The sequence below is a fragment of the Diachasma alloeum genome, unplaced genomic scaffold (assembly GCF_001412515.2).
Source record: "Diachasma alloeum isolate Michigan unplaced genomic scaffold, Dall2.0 Dall_scaffold_00211, whole genome shotgun sequence".
NCBI lineage: Eukaryota > Metazoa > Arthropoda > Insecta > Hymenoptera > Braconidae > Diachasma > Diachasma alloeum.
The window spans coordinates 1,987,530-2,005,485 of NW_021680376.1; the positions used below are offsets into that span (position 1 = coordinate 1,987,530).

The 17,956-nt window shown below is 39.6% G+C and overlaps 2 protein-coding genes across 3 annotated transcripts; one reads left to right on the plus strand and one right to left on the minus strand.

Moving 5' to 3' along the window:
• The first annotated feature begins 78 nt into the window (after positions 1–78).
• On the plus strand, positions 79–6,318 carry LOC107036852 (WD repeat-containing protein 35). Its single transcript, XM_015255067.1, has 3 exons — positions 79–2,058; positions 3,252–4,031; positions 4,988–6,318. Exons 1-3 carry the CDS (start codon positions 188–190, stop codon positions 5,865–5,867), a joined length of 3,531 nt encoding a protein of 1,176 aa, XP_015110553.1. The 5' UTR covers positions 79–187; the 3' UTR covers positions 5,868–6,318.
• Positions 6,319–6,662: 344 nt separating this feature from the next.
• Positions 6,663–17,259, minus strand: LOC107036853 (putative odorant receptor 85d). 2 transcript variants are annotated; one of them, XM_015255070.2, is made up of 5 exons: positions 16,897–17,259; positions 10,277–10,693; positions 8,966–9,170; positions 7,948–8,095; positions 6,663–7,281 (listed from the first exon to the last, which is right to left on the minus strand). In XM_015255070.2, the coding sequence occupies exons 1-4, from the start codon at positions 17,250–17,252 to the stop codon at positions 7,997–7,999; spliced, it is 1,077 nt and encodes a 358-aa protein (XP_015110556.1). In that variant the 5' UTR covers positions 17,253–17,259; the 3' UTR covers positions 6,663–7,281; positions 7,948–7,996. The 2 variants fall into 2 exon arrangements, with proteins under 2 accessions (XP_015110556.1, XP_015110555.1); XM_015255069.2 differs by having other exon boundaries at positions 7,948–8,103.
• Positions 17,260–17,956: the final 697 nt, after the last annotated feature.

Consider the following 17,956-nt stretch of genomic DNA (forward strand, 5'->3'; position numbering starts at 1 on the left):
AAACTCAACCCCCCCTAAAGTTGTACCCTAAACTCAACTCAACTCCCCTTAAAGTTTGACCCTAAACTCAACCCTCCCCCCTTAGAGTTTGACCCTAAACTCAACCCCCCCTAAAGTAGTACCTTAAACTCAACCCAACCCTCCTTAAAGTTCGACCCTAAACTCAACCCGCCCCCACCCCCTAAAAATGTTCGTGTACCTGAGCAAGAAGATAGCGATTCCCAACAACTTCCGCCTGAACTGCATCTCGTGGAACCAAAAGCAAGGCTACATAGCAGTAGGCGGTGAGGAGGGTCTCCTGAAGGTCCTCCGCGTGGACTCGAACCCCCCGAGTGCAGGCCTCCCCACAAAACCCCGTGGCCTCCCGGGCACGAGCAACCTCAGCATGAACCAGACCCTGGAGGGTCACCAGGGTCACGTCCAGGTGGTCACCTGGAACGAGGAGTACCAGAAGCTGACGTCGAGCGATCAGAACGGCGTGATCGTCGTCTGGATGTTGTACAAGGGTTCCTGGTACGAGGAGATGATCAACAACCGCAACAAGTCAACGGTCAAGGGGATGTCCTGGAGCGTCGACGGCCAGAAGATCTGCATCGTCTACGAGGACGGGGCGGTGATCGTGGGCTCCGTCGACGGCAACCGAATCTGGGGGAAGGAACTCAAGAACACACCCCTGACGAGTGTCCAGTGGTCCCCGGACGGCAAGCTCCTGCTGTTCGGCCTGAGGACCGGCAACATTCACCTCTACGACAACCAGGGGACCTTCCTCATGAACATCAACATGAACCTGCCCGTCACACCCCAGAACATCGTCGCGATGCACTGGTACAGCGGTAAGCACGGCTTCATCGGCGTGGACTGTCCGTCCTTGGCGATCTGCTACGACTCAGGAAGGGTCCACCTGCTGAGGGACACCAACGACGACAGCCCGGTGATCATCGAGACCGGGATCACCAATGTCTGGTGCGCCTGGAACACCTACGGGTCCCTCCTGGCGGTCACTGGAGTCCAGTCGATCATCGTCAGCGGGGAGGCCAAGGACTCCAATGTCATCCAGTTCTACACACCGTTTGGACAGCAAGTCAGGACGCTGAAGATACCCGGGAAGGAGGTGACCGCGTGCTCCTGGGAGGGGGGCTCCCTCCGGGTCGCCCTCTCCGTCGACTCGCACATCTACTTCGCGAACATCAGGCCCGACTACAAGTGGACGTACTTCAGCAGCACCGTTGTCTTCACCAACGAGAGGGTCACCAAGGACGGTGTCTGCATCACCTTCTGGAACACCAGCAACAACTCGTGCTGCACCAAGTACGTGAGATCGCTGATCTCGATAACGTCTTCGGGGGAGCACTGCGCGCTCGCTGTTCGAAATGATCTGAATCAGGAGAGCGAGGAGTTCATTCTCATCGTTTGTAACACCATTGCCACTCCCATTGACACCAAGTACCTGGACCTCGAGCCCAGCTGGATCACCATGACCAGTAATTCGGTGATAGCAGCGTCCAAGAACAACTTCGTCATCTGGAATTTCAGGATTCCAAAGTCCGCTAGTTTGAGCTCGTCTAGGATGAGGAAGGATCGGATGTACCACGTGGACGACACCCCCACGGGGGTCACCGAGGTCATCCAGGACCTCGACAGGGATCGATCCTTCGAGACGCCGGTGAACAAGAAAGCGACGATGGACCCCATCTGCTGCGTGGGCGCCAGCGAGAAGATTCTCCTCGTGGGAAGGGAGTCCGGGATGATCCAGAGGTATTCGCTGCCCCAGGTCACTCTGACCAATCGGTACACGGTTGCATCGAGACCTCAGAGGATCTCCATCAACTGCGACTCCAGTCGAGCTGCCATTCTGGATGTCTCGGGGGTCCTCACGATGCTGGATCTGGAGCACGTGAGGAGTGAGGGTGGGGAACAGGATGTCTCCAAGTTCGAGAGGAAGGACGTGTGGGCGGTGTGCTGGGCTGTCGACAATCCAACGCTTCTTGCCATCATGGAGAAGACGAGGATGTACGTCATCAGGGGGTTGGACCCCGAGGAGCCGATCTCCTGTTCCGGGTATGTCCGGAGGTGTTGACGGCGGCGGAGGACAACCTTTTGTTTTAATTTCAATATTCTCGAAACAGATTTTTGAATTAACAGTGAAAGAATAGTCTAAAGGATTATTTTTCATCTGTTTTAGTTTTTATGAGGACGACGCATTGCAGTCCTTTTCGGGCGTCAAAATTGAATGTACCTCTAACCATTACAGCACAATTCATTATACCATTTGATTACGGCACATTTCATTACGGCATGTTTCATCACAGGAACAGTTGATTACGGGCAGAATTAATTCTTGTACAACTTCATTGCAATTCATTCAATACAATTTAATAACAAATTTTGAAAAAAATGGAGCTTCTGCATAACAATTCAATAACAATACACTTAATTACAAAATCCCTCCTGCATGGATAATTCCACTTGTCCCAGCCCAATCAATTCCTAAATAAATAACAACAATGATTCATGACAATTCCTTTAAATACCCATTATCACAGGTTTTCCTACACAACCATATAGCGGGCAAGAGTATTACAATGGTGAATCGTACCATAATCCAAGCATCTCCACAAAATTATATTAGTGACAGGATGTTCACGTGATTTATTAAACAAAAACCCCTTATGAGAAAGCAATTTCTTGCCTGTCTGACTCAAAACAAAGTGTAGAGGCATTTCGACAACCACACAGCACTAAATCCGTGCGATAAATGGCACTTGGTGTCCCACTGGACTCAGGTACCTCACCTCCCAGCGTTAATTTCTATTTAAAGGCGATTACAGGGAAATCAATCACACACCGACGAATTAAATCGTTGCATTTGGATTAAAATGAGGTGAAAATAGAAGCCTTGAATCTAAATCTAAATTGGTGAAGCCCGCAATAATCAATAATTCCGTGATGAATTGTCCGTACACTCAAAAGCACTGTGATGAATTTTCCCGGTAATGAGTTTTTGTGATGAAATGTGCTGTAACTACACAATTGTAATCAATAGAGGTAATACCAAATTTTACAATATTTTAAATTTGGATAAATATCGTCAAACTTTGTACAATATAATGAGATAATCCTTCTTAATATTGCCGAAGTCTAATATTATTGCCCATCGCATTACGGCTTCGCTACTGATTTCATAATCCTTATTTTATAACAATGATGAATTCCCAATAAAATGATTCAAAAATGGTTTTTCGCCGTTACAGGTACATCTGCTCCTTCCAGGACCTCGAGATTCGGTGCATTCTGCTGGACGACTTGGTCCACAAGCCTGATGACATCAGGTCTGAGCTGATTGTCGACCTTGAGGTGAAGTCGCTGAGGGACACCAAAGAGCTGTTGTCAAAGGTTGGCCTGAAGGAGGCGTACGACTTCATCCAGGATAATCCTCATCCGAGGCTGTGGCGACTCCTTGCTGAATCGGCGCTCAAGTCGAGGGACCTGGAGATGGCGGAGAACGCGATGGTGCGTTGTACTGACTACCTGGGGATCCAGTTCATCAAGAGACTGCACACTGTTCATGCTGACCAGCTGAAGAAGGCTGAGGTCGCGGCGTTTCTTGGCAACTACGATGAGGCTGAGAAGCTCTATCTGGAGTTGGATCGAAGGGATTTGGCGATCACCTTGAGGCAGAAGCTGGGGGACTACTTCAGGGTTCTTCAGCTGATGAAAATGGGGATTGGGGGCTCGGACAAGCAGATGGAGCTGGCTTACAACAAGATCGGGGATCACTTCGCGGAGAGACAGAACTGGGAGGGGGCGAAGGAGTATTACGAGAAGGGGAGGAACCTGGAGAGGCTCATTCAGTGTTACTACAGGCTCGAGGACTATGAGCTGCTGGCCGAGACTGTGGACCAGCTGCCGGATAAATCCCCCACTTTGAAGACTGTCGCCAGGATGCTGGCGTCTGTGGGGATGTGCCCGCAGGCTGTCGCTGCGTACATCAAGTATGGAGATGTGAAGCAGGCGGTGGATACCTGTGTGAGGTTTGTAATATCGTTGGATTTATTTCGGACAAATGATTTTTCTTCGTAGCACAGGTACACGTATGAAAAAATTTTGTAGAAAAAATCTTGCGAATTCGGTAGACAATTCTACTGTAATGTTCAATAGAAAATATTCTATAGACAAAGTATATAGAATTCAGTAGCGAAGTGGTAAAACGGTAGAAGTCAATTTTGACTATTGATCAGTCTTCAATGAATATCTCGGAATCTAAGGGAGATAGCAAAATTTTTGTTATAACCTTTTTTGTAGAGCCCATTGAGAGCTACAACAAATGTAATTACAAAAATTTCGCTATCTCCCTTAGATTCGGAAATATTCCTTAAAAACTCAACTGGGAGATGAGTCGATTGGAACCGTTTTACCACTTCGCTACTGAATTAGATTTTTCTATGCAACTTATTCTATTGCCATATTTTCTATTGTCTTTCTCGGCTCAAATTTTCCAAGTTTTTCTGTTCGACTTTGTCGATGAAAAGACAAGAAAAATAGAGTGAAAAAAATTGGAAAATTTCTCAATACAGTAAGTTGTGCACAAAAATCTAATTCTATTGACTTTTTTTACAGAATATTTTCTATTTAGTTTTAATTGAATTTAAACGATTACTAAACTTGCATTCAGAATAAAAAATCTAGTGAACTCAATAGAAAATTATATTGAATATATTCCAGAGCCTGATGAAGCTAAAATAATTTAACGAAACGTCGCACTATGACAATTTAATCGACATTATTATTTCTCCAATATGCCCTCACCTTTCTTACATTGATTATATTGAACTTTTATTGGAAATTCTATTAGTTTTCGGCTGATTCTATTGAAGAAATCCCCAGCTGTACTGTTTAATTTACTACGAGATTCATCCGATTTTCCCCAGAAGTATTTTCGTACGTGAAAATTTTCAGGACGCAGTGATTCAAATGAAACCCATTACAGGTTGAACCACTGGGACCAAGCGGTGGACCTGGCGAAGACCTACAAGATGGCTCAAATCAATGATCTCATGAATAAATACGCTAATCATTTATTGTCGAATGGGAAGAGACTGCAGGCGATCGAGTTGTATAGGAGTGCCAACTGCTTTCTGGAGGCTGCCAAGCTGCTGCTGCGACTCGCTGAAGAGCAGACGAGGCTGAGGGCCAATCCCCTGAGGGTGAAGAAGATTTATGTGCTGGCGGCGCTGCTGATTGAGGACCACATCAACAGCACCCCTGCGATGAAGGGGGGTCGGAGCAATGTCATCATGGGGCTGACCGAGAACAATGAGGACTCCAGGGTTATCGAGAATGCTTGGAGGGGAGCGGAGGCCTTCCACTACCTGTTGCTTGCGCACAGACAGATCTACAGCGGAGACTTCGATGCTGCGATGAAGACGTCGTTGAGGCTGAGGGAGTACGAGGACATCCTGGATTCAGAGGATGTTTATTGTCTGCTTGCTCTGTCGAGCTCGGTCAACAGGGCGTTCTCCACTTGCTCCAAGGCGTTCATCAAGCTGGAGAGCCTCGAGAAGATCTCGGAGGCTAAGAGAGAGGAGTACGAGGAGCTTGCGCTGAAGATCTTTCTGAATAACCCCCCGAAGGACTCGAAGAACGCAAAGTCGGAGTGTGTCAGCTGCGAGAGTCTGGTGCCTGATTGGTGTGTCGCCTGTCCCAATTGCGCCACTAGGTTTCCAGCCTGCGTTGTCACTGGACGACCTCTTATGGATCTCACTAATGCCTGGATCTGCACTGTGTGTCGACATCATGCAGCTGGGGAGAGGGATGTCGTCAATCTTGGCTCGTGCCCACTTTGTCACAGTACTATTACGTACATGTAATTTTTGAGGGAGAATGGGGCGGAATTGACTGACAAATGAACTGAAAAAGTCCATTTGCCTCTCGTCGATTTGGGACGGATGTTTTGGTAGAAAAAAGTCAATAGATTTGGGTTTTTCTACGCGACTTATGCTGTTGGTATTTTTCCTCATTTTTGCTCCTTACAAAATGCAAGGAAAAAAGTTGGACAACTCGTGTCCACAAACTTTAATAGAAAAAATTGCAATTTCTATGATGACGATTTGAGAAGGTTCATGGAGTCTTGTTATTTCCCAGTGTTTTGTGGGAATTGAAAGTATTGTCAGAAATGTAATCCGTCCAATTTTCTTCGGTGTGTCGTCCAGTCATTTTAATCATGATGTAAGTTTAGGTTTTCATTGTTTCTCAATTTTACATTCTATGTAATTGATATAAAATTAGATCTCAAATAAATTTCAATAATTGTAAATTTTATATTACTGTTTTTTAAAATGAATGAATGAATGAATTCAGGATATCAAGAATATATTTCGGCCTTTGNTTGGAATTGTTAATTTACACAATAATAGGAGTGCATTGACGATTTTTTCTTAACTCGCAAAAATCTTCAAACAATTTGCTACCGATTGGTGATAAAATTTTTTGGAAATAATGAAATAGGGGGGATAACGCCTTTTTTTTCAGGGGTGATTTTTCAAAAATTTATTTTAAAAAAAGTACCAACTAGCAAATGTTTTTTATTAGCTCGCAATTTTCTTCAAAACTACTTCAATGAGGAAAAAAATAAAAATTTGGAATATTTATACATCAGGGGCTAATTGATCGGATCTAGTCCGTCGCAGCCGCAAGGTTAGGTAGAGGATAGCTGGCGGAGTAAACCAAATGGTTTAAAATGCCGTACATAAAAAAAAAATTATCTAGCGAATTTACGAGATTTCATATATTTTTTTTTAATAGAACACTACCGCCGTCTCAAAGAAATTCTATTAAATTACCATTGTAACTACAAGAATCCTCTTGAAGTTCTACTAGATTATTTGTGGTAGTTAAAAGTATTACAAGACATGAAATTTTCATTTTCATTCTCAATTTTAAATTCTGCGTAATTGATGTAAAATTAGACATAAAATAAATTTCAATAATTCTTAATTTTAGAATACTGTTTTTTTAACAAATTAATTAATTCATGAATTGTGCCTGTTGTATTAAAAATAGGACATTAGAGTGAAATGGAAATTAAAAAAGAAAATTGCAGTAATTAATAATCGTGACAGCCGTGCCAGCATTCTTTCTACACTTGTGACTACTTTTGCAGAAGAATTATGTCTCCGTGACGTTTGTAAGGTAATTTTTTCGGCATAATTGACGGTTGTAAATTTCAAATCAGTTGCTCTGTTGCTTGAGGAGATTGAATATGGAATAGGATGTTTTGATGAGCTGAAAGACAACAAAATCAAATTATTGATAAAATTGAAACAAAAGAATTGGCAGTTCATAACAATAAATGGTGACACGTCTAAATATTACGGTAAAAAATATCATGCGTCAAAATATCACAAAAAAATATTATTGACACAAATATCACAGGTCAAAAATATCACAAATCAAAAATATCACGTGATAAATTATCACGCGTTAGAATATTGCGCGTTCGGATTACATTTATATTTGCACATCTGCTACCGCAAGAAATCAATATATTTATTTTTCACTGGGCGATGGCTGATCACGACTATTATTCGAGGTGGGCTCCTGAATTGTAAACACGATAACACATTTAGTACTCAATGGTCAGTGCGATAAGTTCATTATGGGTTTAACTTTTATTTTAAGTCAAAAAGGGAGGAAATTGTTGATAGTTCCTCTTTTTCGTATCTTTTCTGAAAATATATATTTTTTTACATTGTTTATTTCTCATTACCACATTTGGGGGATATTTTGTCGTGTGATTTTTTTGTCGTGTGATATTTTTGTCGTGTGATATTTTGACGTGTGATATTTAGACATGTAACCCAATAAATAGAACAGAATTGGGAAGAGGACATAAAAAATTGGGTTCATCAATGAAACTTCAGAATTGAATAATTGAAAAAGCATTCTTACTCCACCGAATGAATCCAGAGACAACTGCACTATGTAACCACTCGTGAATCTAAAAGGCTTCAGGCTTCTGCTCATTATCAGCACCAAGCTCTTCTTCGTAGGTGTTTTTAATGCCGACCAGTACATATTGTAAACCGCCTGAGAAACTCTGAAACTCTTTCGGTTTAAAGATTTCTCATTAATAATACAGGTAGGGGAGGGTAGGGTAAAATGGACACTTTTGACTTTTTTAAAAATATTCATAACTCAGGAACAGATTTATCAATTGAGCTCAGTCTGAGCTCATCACAAAGAGGAATCATTGTTTTTCAATTGAAAAATAAAATCATTTCATTTCATGAACAATTCAACACGCCATGAATATTTTAAAAAAAAGTCAAAACTGTACGTTTTACCCTACCCTCCCCTACTTGTGGCAAAATTGGTGTCCGCCTAAAATTCCTTTGGCAAAAATATTTTGGAAAAATTTACTTGACAAATAATTACTTTGGAAAAAAAAATTGAGAAAAAAACTGGAAATTTTTATTCACAGAAATTTAACAATTACATCTTCGGCACTAGCTGGCTCATGTGGCGTGGAATTTAAATTTCCACGCCACCTGAGCTTCCATTTAAAACCTTCATTAATGTAAGGGTCCAATTCTTGTAATATTACAGAAATTTAATATTGATGGGGATCCCTGGAGATTTCCAACGGAATTCTACGAGAAATTCAATATAATTTTCTAGACAATACGCTATAGGTGTTTCCATTAAATTTTATTGTACCTGGGAATTGCAACATTTTGAGGAAATAGTATATTGTGCATCAAGGGCGAAAAGTCATGTTTTCCCGCCCCAGGTGCACATGCTATTTTTTATCACGCCTGCAAAGGAAAGTTCGTATTTTGCTCTTTGATGAGCGGGAGAAAAGTGAGTACTTTCCACCCGAGGGCGGGAAGTACTCACTTTCCTTCCGCTCATCAGGGAGCAAAGTCCGAACTTTCCGTGCAGGTGTGTGAAAAAAGGGTATCCTCACCTCTGTAGTCACGTTATGGCCATAGTAGCAAGGCAGGAATATATCGAAAAGCATGCACCCCAAGTACATGAGAACGCCTATCAATTCAGGATCCAACCCAGACATTTTCGATACTTTATAAACTGTTCCACAGAGGATGAATGAACTTGCCGCGTACTGGGCGAGCATAGTTGCACCGAAAACGTCATTGGACATCTCCATGCATCTGCAGTAGGTAATTAAAAAAATAGTATATTGTGCATCAAGGGCGGAAAGTCAAGACTTTCTGCCCGAGGTGCACATGCGATTTTTTAACACGCCTGCAAAGAAAAGTTCGTATTTTGCTCTTTGATGAGCGGGAGGAAAGCGAGTACTTTCTGCCCTAGGGTGGAAAGTTGTTTCTAAGGGCGGAAAGTCTTGACTTTCCGCCCGAGGGAGTAACTTTTTACCCTAGGGTGGAAAGTGCTCACTTTCCTCCCGCTCATCAGGGAGGAAAATATGAACTTTCTCTGCAGGAGTGTGAAAAAGTCGATTTTAACGAGCAATAGGCACTTGAGTCAACGAAATATTTTTGTGATGCCAAGGGAGAAATTGTTTCATCTGAACATACAAAATTTCTAAAGATGAATAACAAGATGATTCAATGAATTGGGGGTTTCGTGACTTTGAGAATCTGCATTTTGCGGATAATTTTCGATCCTCTGACGACGATAGATCATCTGATCGAAAAATCTGATCTGATGCTGAAAATTTTGGTAGAACTTTGCTCATGTTTCGCTCGAGATTTGGAAGGGGCAGCATGAACATACAGATATTTTGACTTTGCTTTCAACAACGAAACATTTCACGGACGAAAAAATTTAATAGAAAAACCTATCGAATTCGTCAGAAAATTCTATTGAATTTCTATTGAACTGTTTTATTAGTTTTTGGCCGATTCTATTGAGATATTTTCTATAGAATTTCCTCGGCTCAAATTTTCTAAGTTTTTTCGGTTGATTTTCTTGATGAGAAGAAAAGAAAAATAGAATGAAAAACTTGGAAAATTTGAGTCGAGCAAATTTTATAGAAAATATATGAAAGGAATAAGTTATATAGAAAAATCGAATTCTGTTGACTTTTTCTATTGAATGTTTTCTATTGAATATGTCAATAGAATCAGCCAAAAACTAATAGAAAGTTTAATAGAAATTCAATACAATTTTCTAACGAATTCGATAGGTTTCTCTATTAATTTTTTTCGTCCGTGTTGGATCAAAAGTATGAGAATATCTCTCATTATCAGAAGTAAGAGAATATCTCTGATTCGCTTTCTGAAATTATATACTCAACTCAAATATACACAAATGATGTTTGATACACTCGGCTAGTTTCTCCCTCTCCATCATCACGATCCCCTCATGATCATCATTCTCTCTCATTTTCGAGAGCCCTTTTCCACTTCCATCCGCGAACCCCAGGGACGCGGCTAAATTTTCAAATCGATGATTGAGGATAACAAATTGCGCAGTGATGTGTATCATCAATGCAGCGACGATAACGCCGTACGTACAACTGACACTAGCATCGGCGAGCTGACAGATGACTTGGTGCATGTGGGAAATCCAGAAGGTGAGGGGATAAGAATTATCGTACGGCAACCAGGCTTTGTAAATAAGCTCTCCACGCGGTACCAATTCCCGCCATTGGACGTAAGTCTGGAATATCACCGTGCACATGGTGAAGCTTATATAACATAAGCTCAAGTTACTGGAAATTATAAAAGTAAACAACTCTATGAAAATGATAAATGAAACTATGTGAAAAAATTGAGTGAAAAATTGCAGGCGGCTGTATCTTCACGGAGAGATACTTTCTAGAAAAATTTTGACTTGAATCAGGGCTCGAAAGCAATAACACTCCCCTTCCGTTTCACACCCCGGTGATCTACGGGCGAAACACCTTAAGGATAATCGGGTGAGCCCAGAGTGTTAGAAAAAAAGCAGCCATTTTTGTTATGTATTCTTTAAATGATGGAAAAGGCGTGTGCAAAGTTTCAGACTGCTGGGAAGCATGGTTAATTTATTATGAATTTTTGAAAAAGTGGTCATTCAACCCGTGATCTTATGGAAATCACCAAAAAACTGCAAAACCCAAGGAAAAAATGCAGCCAAAGTCATGAAACTTTAGACATATTTAGAACATGTGATCAATGATTTTTTGAGTGAAAAAGATTGTCGCCTAGTAGCATTATTCATTAATAATAGCGAAAAAAGTACTGAAAAATGAAATCTCTGGGCACGCAGTCCAAACGAGCCGCAACGTCCCAAGTACCGATCGGGTGGGGGTAGCGCGGTCAATTTAAACGTCTCTTGAGAGAGAGCGATGAAGCGTTGTGATTGAGCTCCCTCGAGCCAGTGGTACCAGCTCCTGGTGAAAAAAAAACTACCGACGATGTTGCCACTTTTTTGCATGGATTAATATTTTTTTATTTATTAAAAAAAACAATCTGAAAACCATTCAATGCGTGGAACAGATACAAATAAATTTGATTAGCTCCAAAAATAATTTTTAACCGGAGATACTCCCTAATATTGCCTGAATTTCGAATCCGAATGGAAAATTTTTTTTTGTTCAGCGATTTTTTTTTCTGCAGGAAAACAATAGAAACCCCTCCGCCCCACCTCCTACATTTCCTCCTCGCCCGATTATCCTTAAGGATATCCAAGTACTTCGTTCAAGTTAGGAACTTTTTTTCAAGCAAGATTTCAGTTTTATCGAAAATCTGGCCATCCCCATACTTTTTTGGATTTTTCATTGTTGAATACATTTTTTCGGGAATTTCTTCAATGAATATTGTGAACAATATTTTATTCAATTTCACACTCGACTGTCGGTCTAACCTTTAATGATCATGTGGCAACACTGCACATGTGTTCCATATAACCTCGTAAATTCGGTCCGAGTAGTCACTTGAGCGGACCGTTGCTAGACGTCAGAAACGCGCGGATTCAAAACACCCAATATGGCCGTCGTACCAATCAAGAAGCTTTTAATTTGATTGTTTGCAATTATCTGTCCGGAAACTTATGTTTTTTAATGTCGCAAAAAAAACTAGAGAGTATAACGAACAAAGTCATATACGATTATGTGTACGAGAAAACGCTTTACGACTATGAACTATTGGATTGAAGGTGGGAGTATACAGCTCTTATGGACGCAATGTGTTAAATTTCATTTTTTCAAAAATCGTTTTCTCCAACATATGTTCGCAAACTAAAGTTTATACTGCACCTAAAAAATACCCTTGGTCTAGTCTATAAACTCTGAAGGGGATTTCCCCCAGAAAAAATTGCTTGAACTACTTGGATATCCTTAACACTCATCCAGAGAATAAGCCCATGGTGTGATAAAGAGCAAGTCTACAATTTCGTGCGGTTGTTTATTCATTATCTCTCGGCCACACTCTTCATACTCAATAAGTTTAAAAAATAAAATAAAGTGTTTCAAAAGAATTTATTTTAAAACTACATTTTTTAATTAACACACTTCTGATATTTAATGGAATCCCTGTGCAGGAATTTCCGCCTAAAGACCGTTCAATACAAAAGAAAATTCTTCGCGTTTAAATTACGTTATTATGATTGCATTACCCATCACATAAGTAACCCTGCGTTTATTAAGTTTCATAGGAAGTCTCGAAAGGCCATTCAGCCAATCCACAGCAGGAAAGGCTTTTTGAAGAAGAGAAAAACTGCCGAAACTTCCAAGGTTTATCGTATTGATTGGGTTATTGTCCAAGCGAAGATGTTTCAAACGATCAAGACCAGCAAACATGTCAAGATGTAGAACCGTCAATTTATTTCTCCCTAAGTCCAGAAAGTCCAGGCCGCTGAATTGCGTGAAAGTTCCATTTTCTATCGTATGAATTTGGTTATTGTCCAAGGAGAGATATTTCAAATTATCAAGACCAGCAAACATTTCAGGAGATAAAGTCTTGAAGTAATTTCCACGCAGGGTCAGGGAGCGTATGCCGCTCGATTGTTTGAAAGTGTTTGGCTCGATAATGCTCAGTTGATTATGGTCTAAATCCAGAGACAGGTTACCATGACTGTTGATGTTGTCAAAAGTTCCAGGTTTTATCGTATGGATTTGGTTACGGTCCAACCGTAGATTTGTCAAATGATCAGGAAACATACCAGGATTTAGAACCTGTAAGATATTTTGCGACAGTATCAGGTACTCCAGTTTGCGGAATTGCGTGAAAGTATTTGGCTCGATGACTCCCAGCGCATTATATTCTAAACGGAGAATGCTCAGGCTATTTTTTATATCGGCGAAAGCTTCGGGTTCTATCGTATGGATTTGGTTATAGTTCAAGACAAGGTGGTCCAAATTATCAAGACCGGCAAAAATATGAGGAGATAAAACCTTCAAGTTACTTAACGATATTTCCAGGGATCTCAGGCCGCTCAATTCCATGAAAGTGTTTGGCTCGATGACTTCCAGCAGATTTTTTTGTAAAATGATTTGCTCCAGTTTAGCCGAGACATTGGCAAATGTTCCAGGTTTTATCGTGTCGATTTGGTTATTGTTCAATATAAGAGTCTGCACTTCACCAGTAAACATGGCAGGAGTTAGAGTTTTCAAGCTATTATAATTCAATGTCAGAATGCGCAGGTCCCTGAATTGCGTGAAAATATTTGGCTCGATGGTTGTCAGCTGATTACGATCTAAGTAGAGATACTGCAGTTTATCCGTAATATTGGCGAAAGTTCCAGGCTGTATTGTACGGATTTTATTGTTTATCAAGTCAAGAAATTTCAAATGATTAAGACCAGTAAACATGTCAGAATGTAGAACATTCAAGTGGTTTTCCGACAAGTCCAGATGGGTCAGGTTACTCAATTGCGTGAAAGTATTTGGCTCGATTTCCTCCAGCCTAATATTGTTCAAACTGAGTTTCTTCAGGTTGGCCATTATTGCGGTGAACGAATTGGGAGATAAAGCCCTGATGTTTTGATTTTGTATCGTTATGGAATATAGGTCATCTCGGTTGGTAATGTTTGTAGGGAATGCCGTTAAGCTATTGCTGATTAGGGTAACATTGCCGATGCTCGTGTTTCTTGGTAAATCAAAATCTCTGTGTAACTTTAGGCTCTCTACAGATACAGACCTCAGCATCGCTGATTTTTGCAATTTGCCCATGGGTAATCTCTCTATGGGCAGTCTAGTGCCGTAAAAAAGACTCGGGTAAACAGCCACATCAATTACTGTCCCAACAATTACTGTGTCGAGACCATTTTCGTAAATGTATTCCTGAGTGACTCTAACCAGAACGGTCGAATTTTCGGCCATTTTGCACACAACGTAGTTTTCTTTGGCCGTGGTGCTGCAGGAACCGAAGGGATTCCCCGGATCTGTTGCCGTGGTTGAACATGCTGATACAAATATGAGAACCGAGATGAGTAGGAATTTTCCCATCTTTGAAGATACTCTGAAGTCTCACTTACTGCAACATTTCGATCAGCCGTCATTTTTATAGTTTTGTTTGAAGGCTAGTGGGAGAAGCGGTGCTCGTGACGCCCAGCGGGTATAATACCCGCTTATCTTTTCTATATTTACCACAAACATTTGACACTTTTGTTTTTTTCAAGGTACTCTCGCAGTACAATTCTGGGGTATCAAGTTCGACTTGACCAGGAAAAGTAGCCTCCGTTGCCATCCAACGTGATATGAAATCCAAGTGATCTTGGTCGCAAAAACGGTTAACACATACGTGTTCAGGGACCCCAGAAACATAAAGTCCAATGATAAAATTTAATGCACCTAAAAGTGTACCAGAGATAGGCATAATCATAAATTACAATTGTCATTAATTTCATAAATACTCAATCAAGTAACAGAACTTGACAATTTTCAATTATTAAATGAATCAACAATTAAATGTATAAATTCCGAATTATTTTACAAATTAATAATCGAATTCGGAAGATTGACAATTATTCGATAATCTCTAATATTTTTAGGGAATTTCCAATTATTTATCTAACAGTTATTTGAAAATTTAAATTCTCAATTATTTTATTATTTTCCAAATTCCAATGATAAATGAATGAATTCAATTATTTTAAGGAAAAATTCTCTCAATATTTCTAAAATAATGATTGATGCCGATCACTGAAGTGTACTCGGGACCTGTCACAGCGTGTGGACTAATTCGAAAGCAAAAATTGTTGAACAATTTTTATGATTGGGGAAATTATGATTTTTTAGTTCCGAAGTATTGGCTACTTCCATTAGCTACTCAAAATTTTCGAGAAATTTGTAATTCATGCATTAAGCTTAATTCTATAATTATCGGTGGAAACCGAACTTATTCAGGGTGCCCGGCGAATAGTTTCTTCGAAATTCCATGACTTTTTCCTGTTTTCCTGACCAAAGTGATATCATTCCCTGATCTTAGAAAACGTTCATTAGGGCCCAACGGAACCCACACGGAAAAATTTATATTTTGAAAAATATATTTAAAAATATCTTAAATTGACCCAATTTATATTAAAAAAATATATAAAATATATGGTTTATATATTTTTTATATAAATATAAAAATATGAGGATCTATTATATTTTATATACAAATTTGAGAAATATATGGAATTGGCCCATGTTATATATTTTTTAAATATATTTTTTGACGAACGTCGTTTTTTTGAGCAAAACGATCATGAAGGTAAAACGGGAAATACTTCTTCTAACAATATGCGATTCCATGAATAATAAAACTTGATGCCTCTACCATCACACAATAACAAGGTAATAAAAAACAATTTTGTTCCATGAGTGATTAAAAAGGTAATCAGAATGCCATTGTCGCTAGTAACCATTAATATTACATTTAAAGATAACCATTGTAAATTACAGAAGTGATAAAAATAAGATATTCACCATTGATCACTAATGGGGTAGAAAAATCCATTAAAGTATGATAAAATCATTTCCAAAATGAAAATTGACAGATTGTATCATAAAATTACCACACTTTTTTAAGAAAATTATAGTGCGATTTCGCAGTTTTATAAGGATTGTACCGTGATTCACTCTTCTGATGTCTGTGTTTGAATTTTTTCATGCAAATATGTTATATGTTGTAAATTTATGATTTTTTTTAAACGGTGTAGAAGGCGCGGGCTACCCTCCCAAGTGTCAGAGAACAATTTTCCCACGAGTGTCGAACCCTATTCTTCATCACATTGTTTTACTTTATGCACAAGTGATAAAAACCACGAAATAAATTGGTTAATAGAAAATCTAGAGTTCCATATTTTTAAATATTTAATTTATCATCAATTGGAAATTTAGATTATCAACTATTTTACTATTTTCAAATTTTGATTATAATATTTAAGGCCCGGGTGGATTATCTTTCGAATGTGATCTTGGTTTTTTTTTATTTTGATAATCTGAAATGATCTTCAATTACTATTCAGTTTTACATAGCCTTGGAGTCTCAAAAAATTATGATTGTACAATCAAAAAAACGTTGAAAAAAAGCTGAACATTTTTAAAGAGCGTTTTTGAATAATATTGGGAAATAAACCCAATAGGGAGGAAATAACAAATGAATAATTTGATGTATCTAATGGCTGTTAGGTTGTCAGTTGCCACAGTAGTCAATGGCTGTCAGATGATTAGTTACCATGATAAATTATCCATTGACAATTTCCTCTCTATCGTACTTATTTCTCAATCTCTATTAAGAACGCTCTTTGAAAATGTTCAATTCTTCTTCTACTTTTTTTCATTGTACAATCTTAATTTTTAGGGACTCCTGGGTGATGTAAAATCCAATGGCAATTATAATGTATTATAACATTCTGAAGATGGAAAAACAATCGAGATAACGTTCGAAAGATAATTCACCCGGGCCTCAAACAAAAAACAAATTCCATAAATGACGAAATAATTCTTACTGGATGACCCGTTCGTACTTGAATCGAATGAACTCCTCCGCTTCATCCCTCGGTGAACACATCTGACTCCGGTACCTCCGAAGCAGATCGACAATCTCCTGACGTCGACGGACAAAACTCGTCGCTTTCAACCCACTATTAATAGTCGTGAGAAGAATAAAAGTGTTATCAATCAGCACATCGACACTCTCGAACGATGTGAAAACGTAAATTGATTGGAACAGGGCATTCGTGTAGAGGAGAAATAACATGACGTAGGTATAGCAATCGTAGAGCCTCGTCTTCCATCCTTCCTGCCAGGTCGCCGACCGACAGAAGCCCAGCAACTGGAGAATGACAAAACTATAGGGCACCATCGTGAAGGGTCAGGTGAGTCGCCCCTACCAGAGAGAATTCCAGGGCGACTTTTTCCTCGATTTTAACTCTTTTTTATTTCCACGTGGAACTTGGACATTATTCATAATCAGCCGGGAAGTTCTCAAGGGGCTACTGTCAACCGCCCCTTGCAAGTGTTTTCTTATGCACCGTCCGTGCATTTCTTTCGTCGTTAATATGCAAAATTCAGAGATTCGTTGAGCGTTTTTTTCCGTTCGTAGAAAAAAAAATTGTGAGTCTTCGTCGTTCCGCGATCGTGGACTGAGGGGAAAATTTGTTCTGCCGGAAAATTATAATTTCTATTCCCCTGAAGAGATCTTTTGTCGTGTTCAGTCAATTTACTTGTGGACGAAGAAGAAAGTTTCCACCGAAACATTATAATTTTCGTAGTAGTAATTGGTCTCGGGAGATATTTATATGTCTTTCGGGTAAATACATTCGTTCTACAGAGAATTATATGAGGCTCTGGTTTTATCAAGTGAATGTTATTGAGTAGTGCATATCTTTGTCCAATAAACACTTATAATTTCCATAGAACAAATGATAATTTCAAGAGGAAACGACAATTTTCTTGACGAAAACTGTGTTATTGGCAAAACTAAATAATTTCGAGGGGACAATTTTTTTTGGGAAAAAAATATTCTTTCCTCGTCAATGTATTCTTTCTGTAGCATAAACCTGTGGA